Consider the following 8,263-nt stretch of genomic DNA (forward strand, 5'->3'; position numbering starts at 1 on the left):
TAAAAATATATGTTCACTTTGTTTCACAATATTTACGAAGTTCATGTAAAATTTATTTATTTTTAACATTTTCGTGTTTGAGTTGCTTACAAAATAAAAAAAAACGACAATCAAAATGACAGACAAGAGTTATTTTTAGTTTTGTGTCCGGCTAGCTATCAGGTCTCGAATTTGAGGCAATATTTTGAGACTAACTCTAGAGACTGTTTAGTGAATAAATAGTAACTAGTCACAAATTGAGACTTTACTTCAAAATGTCTCAAATAAAGACTAGAGACTGGTTACAGAATCCCGCTATTAATCTTACAAATGTACATATGTACATACATATGTGCAAATGACACAGGGCAAAGCTGTGAAACAAATCTACACATTACTGTTATACATATACATAATACTTTTTGCATTACAAAATTCTTATAATTTAATTACAAACACGTAAAATACTATCAAAATTGTTTCTATTAAAAGTTATATTAGATATTTAAGAGTGAGCAAATAAGCTTGTATTGTTAGGGATTCACACTCTCAGAAAAAATGGAAAAACCACAGACAGAGAAAAGGTGACTTAACCTTATAGTTTTTAATTATTTGAATAAAGACACCGTTTGAAGTTAGTAATTTTTTTCATATGCATATCTCCTAAAACTACTTTTTATCTTAATAATTTTAGCTATTTATACTCCAAATCACCCCAAATTTCTACTTTTACCGTATACCATATCTATTGGTAATTTAAAGAGTAAAATTAAATTCCTTACGGTTTTGTATGATTAAATATTTCAGTAGTTTTATAATATACATAAAAATATACCTCTTTGGTGCAGTCTAGTACGCTGTAAGTCATTTCGAAATGTCTGTACTCGTATTTCGATAGTTTTGGTCACTTTGAAACTTTAGTTTTCGTAATTAAGTACTGGAAAGGGTAAACGTATTACTCCGAACCATCTTTCGGATATTCAAGGAGGAGACCACATTGCTAAAAGACATACGATTTTTGAAATTAGAAACTAAATTGCTCTAATTTTACCTCTTTTCTAAAAGTACATACACCAATTCTTCAACCAACTATTATGTGAAAAAGCTAAAAAAAACCCATTGTCGTCTTCTTCTTTACTGGCGTAGACACCGCTTACGCGATTCCATTGTAGAAAAAGTTTTTGTCGGATATTGAAATATCTATCTTATACTGAAGATATGTATGTACATTAGTTCCCAAGATTTTGAAATATCGATCTGGAATTTTGCACACGTCCTTTGCCCCAGAAAAGCTGCTCATTTGTCGGACCACTATAATATATAGCTGCCATATAAACTGAACGATCGGAATCAAGTGTTTGTAGGAATTTGAAGAACTAGAAAACAATCACACGGAGCTAAATCTGGTGAATACGGTGATTGATCGATGGTATTCATTTTGACTTTAAATTCGATTACAATCATACTCTTTTTGAAAAAAATTCATCTTTATAGGGACGAGTCGAGCAAGAACGCGTTTTATATGTTCTTCACTTTTTTAATATTTTCATCAGTTGAAAAGGTCAAAGATCAGTTGAAAGAGTGGCTGTATACCACTCGTACGCTTTTGCTTTTGAATCACCGTATGCCTTTTCTTACATTCGCAACGATTCTGCACACGAAAGATGAGACAAATTCTTTGTTTGATATTTTTATTAAAATTATTATTTTATTAAAATCGCAACGCTCTACTGTGGTGTAGCGACTTAAGCAACTGCTGTAAACAAAGATAACGCTAATATTTGGCACAGCAATTAAGGACAGGAGGATGGAGTCATGTGTAAAATTTCACGCAAGTGAGGAAAGTTCTCTGACCGCCATTCTCTTGGGAGTGGCCAGAAACGATTCTTTTACATATGGCTCAAGCAGTTCACGACTTCCGGTTCTAGACCAAGTATCCTCTGGATAGCATCCGTTTGAAGGCGAGCTAAAGTGAGAAGGTGAAATATCCTCTCCAGAGGGTTGTGCGATGGGTTTGGGACCCGCCAAGTAAAAAACGCCGCCAATGAAAAAGTTTAAACAGCCTCGGATGAGAGACCGCCCTTTTGATGACGACCATGACAAACGAATAAAGGATTAGCAATTGAAGACATGCACCTTGAATGTCTGGCTCCTTAATTGGGAAGGTGCCGCAGCCCAGCTGGTTAATGTCTTCGTTAGAGTGAAGGCTGACATCACCTCCGTCCAAGAAATGCCATGGACGGGATTAGGACTGATGCAAGTAGACTCTTGTGCCCTTTACTACAGTGGTCATATTAAGGAGCGCAAATTCGGTGTGGAATTCGTGGTGGGAGGGAGACTCCGTCGCCGAGTATTGTCATTAACTCCGGTGATAATTTCCGGAGCCCGAAATAGGGTTATCTGTAGATTCCAGCGTAGAAAAATTTACCAAGCTATCTGGCTGTCTCCGGATCGAAAAGCCACCAACCAGATCGATCATGTTGTGATATACGGAAGGCACGTCTCCAGTGTTTTAGCCATGCGTACGCTCCGAGGTCTTAACATCGACTCGGACCACTATCTTGTTGCAGCCAAGATTCGCACCAACCTCTGTGCAGCAAAAAACCCATGTCAACCAAATCAAGGAAGATTCGACGTTGAGAAGCTGCAATCACAAAAGACAGTATAGATACCGAGAGTTTAAGAGGGAAGCGAAACGCATTTGCAGACAAAAAAGAGAGAGGCCGAAATGCGCGAGTACGAAGAACTTGACAAGCTGGCCGACAGGGATAATGCTCGAAAATTCTACGAAAAGATGCGGCGACTAACAAAAGGCTTCAAAACCGGAGCATACTTTTGTAGAACCCCCAGAGGTGATCTAGTGACTGATGCCCAGAGCATACTAAAATTATGGAGGGAACACTTCTCCAGCCTGAAGAACAACAAAGCAGCAAGGCCCCACAATCTGAGCCAACTACCGTGAGATAAGCCTTCTCAATATCGCGTATAAGGTTCTATCGAGCGTATTGTGTGAAAGATTAAAGCCCACCGTCAAAGAACTGATTGGACCTTATTAGTGTGATTTTAGACCAGTCAAATCAAGAACTGGCCAGATAAATTGTACTGCAGAATTAAACCGAGAATGTATCATCTTCTATAAGAGTGTATAGCTGCTGGCGAACGCCGATGATATTGTTATCATTGGCCTCAACACCCGCGCCGTTTGTTCTGCTTTCTCCAGAATGGATAAGACAACGAAGCAAATGGGCCTGATGGTGAACGTGGGCAAGACGAAATATCTGCTGCTATCAAGCAAACAGTCGTCGCACTCGCGACTAGGCACTCACGTCACTGTTGACAACGTCCGGTGTGTTTTACGTGGGTACCTGCTGACGACAGCCTTACTCCACGGCGCTCAAAAGCACAACGAATCAAATCAATGCCTTGATCAGCGCCCTGAGAATGCTAAGCATTTGCAGTACCAATTGGCAGTGTGGAATGTGGTTGGAGTACATCGGGTACTCGGCAATTAAATGCGACCAATTTTCTGACCCCGACCCACAAAAACACCCCGACGTATCCGATAGGTGGCTCTGATGCAAAAATGCATTCAGAGGCCCATGCCTCGTAAGCAGGAAACCCAGACTCAGACAAAATCTGAAGTCTTGGTTATGTACTCTTCTTAGAAATTTGTTGTGTTCAGGTAACTAAATCTTTATATTTTTATTTTAATTACGTTACTATTAAGAAATTAAATAATTTTAGTGAATAAAAATGAGAAAGCACAAATCTTGTGATAAGGACACTAGGGCTGTTATCGTACAGATGTACAAGGATGGGAAATTTCAGGGAGACATTGAAACGACCCTAAATTTCCCCAAGAGGTTGGCTTTTAATTAATGCAGTTAGGTATTTCAACTAGAATAAAATGACAAAACAAGCTCAAAGAAAGAAGAGAGGTCGAAAATCTACTCTTCAGAAGGACAAGTTAATTATCCGCGATTCAAAAAAGGATCCCCACAAGACGGCAAAACAAATTCGAGTTGCAATTTTTGGAGAAAACCCAGATGCACTATCTGTAGTTACCGTAAAAAACGATTACGCGAGGCAGGACTCTTTGGAAAAGTTTCAAGGATGAAGCCATTACTCTCTGAACGCAATCGAAGGAGCCGCTTAGAGTTTGCAAAGAAATACCGCCATTGGACAACAAAAGAGTGGAAAAGAGTATTATTTTTCGATGAAAGCAAGATAAATAGGATTTCTTCAGATAGAAAAACTTATGTCCGCAGGTATGTAAAATGTATGGGAACCCAAAAGAAAAAATAGCGACCCCTTAGAGTTAAGCTACAGCGCCTGGCTTGAGGGAGGATTTTTTGTTTGTCAATCAATAACATTTGAGGGGGTAAGAGTTGAAAAAAAAATTCAAAATTTTTTTTGAAGCACCCTAATGTATACCATAACACAGCAACGGGTGGTTGAGACTACTAGGATATATGTACTTATACAGGAAGTCCCAAAATTAATGCAAGATTTGAATTTGCCGTTATTTCCAAATCTCTTCACAGTTTACGTAGTTAAACTGTCAGCTTTCGATGTGAGTGTTAGAGTTGTCAACACTTTACCACATAAATGATTTAAGTCTTCCGTTAATTTTGGGGTCCCCTGTATTTAATTTCAACCTAGGTTTAATTATGAAAAACCCTTTGTTATATAAGTTCTACAGCTTTAGCTAAAACGGACCTCTTAACCACTGTCTGAACTGATAAAAGCATATCTGATTGCAACTATAAAACTTACGATCAATGGCAAAAGTTCAGATGTAATACCTAAATACATACATATGTATCAGTTTTATTTCATACATTTACGTGTCCATACGTTGATAATAAAACTTATGTACATATAATTGTAAACTGGCTTTCTGATGATTCATACTTGAGAGCAATTTTTTATGGGCTCATACATACCTACAAAACTGTGTAGGTGTGCAAAAGCATACAACATACAAACGTAAATAGCAGTATGTATTCATAAGAATATGATCACATATTTACAAAGGTATACATTTGTATTTATGAAAATAAAGCCCAGCCAAAATAGTGCTAATCGAAGCGAAACAAGCGAAATAAAACTAAAACAAATGGAACATCAGCTTCAGCACGTATGTACATACATATGTAAGTATGGATTGCAATATTAAGGTTAAATGTTTATATAATCAAATTCTCACTAAATATTTCTGTTTATTGTATAGATATGTATATTGTTCCTAAAAGTGAAACGCAGACTTTAATTATTATAAATATTCTCAATCTTGGTATTTCTATTAAATATAACCGACTTATACTTCTATTATTCTATGCCTGTAATCGTGAATTGAATTTAACAAGCATTCGCCATAAAATATATTTATTCTGTACTAAGAGATCATTTCTTGACAATAAATACACACACATACGTAGGTAAATAAAATTTGTTTGAGAAATACTTAAACCGTGCCTTGAGGGCTTGAAATTAATAAAATGAATTGCCCACTTACAATAAGAAATAAGTTTTAAAAATACTTATTTTGGTACAATTGACCCAAACTTCTATAAAGGTGCTTAAAAACAATTCATCTATTACATTGCATTAACATTCAAATGGGGTCGGCTTTAGTTAAAAGTGGCATGGTTGGATAGGGCTGATGCTCCAGATTAAGAAAACATATAATTATATATATTATATATTTTTTTTATTCGTTTGATAAATGTGTAGATATGGCAACACTTATTATTTGACAACACGTAACATTTATTGTTATTGTGCGTGTATTAATATTTATGTAAATTATAAAATGCTTATTTTAAGCAAATATCTAAAATATTAATAAAAAATAAATATGTAGAAATAGTGTAGTGAAGTGTAAGTGTATAAAAAGTGCATAATATGAAAGAAAAAGTTACTGTAAATCGAGAAATTGCAAAATTAAATTTGCGAAATTTTCAACTTTAAATGCATATATCTCGAAAACTATAAGTTTGCGGCGGCTATAATTATATATTTTCTTAATCTGGAGCATCAGCCCTATCCAACCATACTTTTAACCCTGAAATCGTGGGATGGTATACTAAAGTTTCCCCTTCAAATGTATTATAAACGAAATGTCAGCATTTAGCAAAATTTTATTTATTTGAGAAAACTTATCGCATTTATTTCGAGTTAATTTTTCTTATTGGTCAATTCCACGAAACTGTTATAACCAATCTCACTTTTTATACCCTGAACAGGAGTTTGTAATCTTATACATACATGTATAGATGATCAGCATGTCAAGCAGGGACGATTTAACTACATCGTCTATCCATCTGTATATACGGGAACTAGTTCCTCAGTATTTGAGATATCAATTTGAATGTTTTTGGAATACAGTTACCATACAAACTGATCGGCCCTTGATTTTGGCCTGTTGTATGCAAAACTTTTTTATTTTACAATATGCAACTACCATGCAAAATGACCGATCAAAATCAACATAAAAACTTTTTTATAACCTTTTATGCTAAAATAAAAACACATTTGAAGGGCATTAATGCTTCGGTGTAGCCGAAGTTAACGTTTTTGTTTGCTTTTATTTACTTGCAGTGCTTGTGTGGAAGAAACACTCGCGGATGACTAGTTAGACGTGCTGTTTATATAAGAAAATATTTTCTATTCTTCAGCTTATAATAATTTTTAAAACCGTGATGTATATATATAGCTATATATATATACATATATACAGATACATATACATATATACATATTTATAGTATATCATTTTATTACTTACCACATTTCTCCTTATCATTGAATAGATCCTCAATAAGTTTCGGGCATTCATTGTCGATTGCATAACAGAACTGCTTGAATTTAATAAATCCACCTTTAGCGATGATTTCTATTAATTTTGTAGATTGTTCTTGATATATGTCAGCATCATTTAATGAATTTAAATTTAATTTCAAATCTTCTTCGCAATTATTTTCACTACTTTGGTCAGCACTAGTACCAATGATGCCATCTGTTTCACTAATATTCACAAGTGACGGTGTAGCAGAACGATTATCACTTTGTGCGTTGTCGCCTATCACAGTAGCACTATGAGAATTATTACTACTCCATCCAGCTGTACTGGTGCAGACGTCCTCACCTAACACACCATCACCGTAACTAGTAACTGTGCTGCTGCTACTGCCGCTGCCGCTGCTAACAGCAGTGCTTAATTTCCGTTTAATAACAACGGCGCTAGGTGGAGCACTGGACGCAGCAGATGCTGCAGAATGTGTTCTCAAAAGCAAATCTTCTTCGGCCTGCGTTAACACTGTGTTCTTTACAAGGATCGTCAAAAGGTCCGTTTCACACAAGTCGAGCATTATACGGTCCTTATGCCGCAAAAGCAGTGAACGAACTTCCTCTTCTTCCTCTTCCCTGGACATTTTGTAATAAACACTACGCGTCAAATCACAAAAATGGTAAAACTCACACACAGCTGCACAACTCGCACACAAACAAACAATTCACATGTATTTTTGCTTATATTGCAAGCACACACGAATTATATATGCAGGCATCCATATGTATGATTCGTAGTATTGAATATTTACTTTACATTGTATTAAAAACACGAAGTTTCTTTCTGATTCGGTATTTCTGTTATGCATATTTTTAATAGCATTTTTATGCTTGCATTCTTACACAAATGTCACTAGACAGTTACAGTATGAATATACATATAACTTTTTTAATAATTGATAGATAAATGTATTTTCAATTGAAACGCCTCAACAAACACACTTCCAATCTCTAGAAACTTAAACACCACACTGATCCAAACACCAAAATATCTATATCTGAATTACGTTCCAAACCGGCTTCCCTTGAGTTGGCACTGAAACAACAACAATAGCAATGCTAAGCAAAATGTTCGAGCATAACAAATGGATTGTAATAATAAAGGCACAAATCAACACTAACAACAAGCACTGAAAATCCAAATGTGAAGAGAGGCTAGCAATATGGTGAACCCTAGTTAAGTAAGTATATCTATATTCTCTCGAGTATCTATGCCTGCTTGCGTTTGAAAGTATATAAACGAATACGCATACATTGTATACACTTGCATAGGTATATACATACATATGTATGTATTTTTGTGCCAGAGTGCATATGAAATGCATGGACCTAACAGCCCTTTGGCTATGTGCCTACCTGGCTGATTCATTGACAACAGTGGTGAATTTTTTATATACTCGTACTTATGTTTGTAATAGCTAACTGTTGCTTT

The 8,263-nt window shown here is 35.7% G+C and overlaps 1 protein-coding gene across 6 annotated transcripts in view; it reads right to left on the reverse strand.

The window, feature by feature from the left end:
• The window catches only part of LOC120773793 (tight junction protein ZO-1), a 74,717-nt gene extending 66,788 nt beyond the window's left edge, over nucleotides 1–7,929 (reverse strand). For 3 of the 6 annotated variants that reach the window (XM_040102911.1, XM_040102903.1, XM_040102955.1), the window contains exon 1: nucleotides 6,770–7,922. In XM_040102911.1, the coding sequence (XP_039958845.1) occupies nucleotides 6,770–7,415 (646 nt within the window). In that variant the 5' untranslated portion in view covers nucleotides 7,416–7,922. Of the gene's footprint in view, nucleotides 1–6,769 lie in introns of all 6 variants that reach the window. The other 3 variants (XM_040102894.1, XM_040102972.1, XM_040102964.1) reach the window with 3 other exon arrangements.
• Between the last annotated feature and the right edge of the window lie 334 nt (nucleotides 7,930–8,263).

This window comes from Bactrocera tryoni, chromosome 1 (assembly GCF_016617805.1).
Source record: "Bactrocera tryoni isolate S06 chromosome 1, CSIRO_BtryS06_freeze2, whole genome shotgun sequence".
Taxonomy (NCBI): Eukaryota; Metazoa; Arthropoda; class Insecta; order Diptera; family Tephritidae; genus Bactrocera; species Bactrocera tryoni.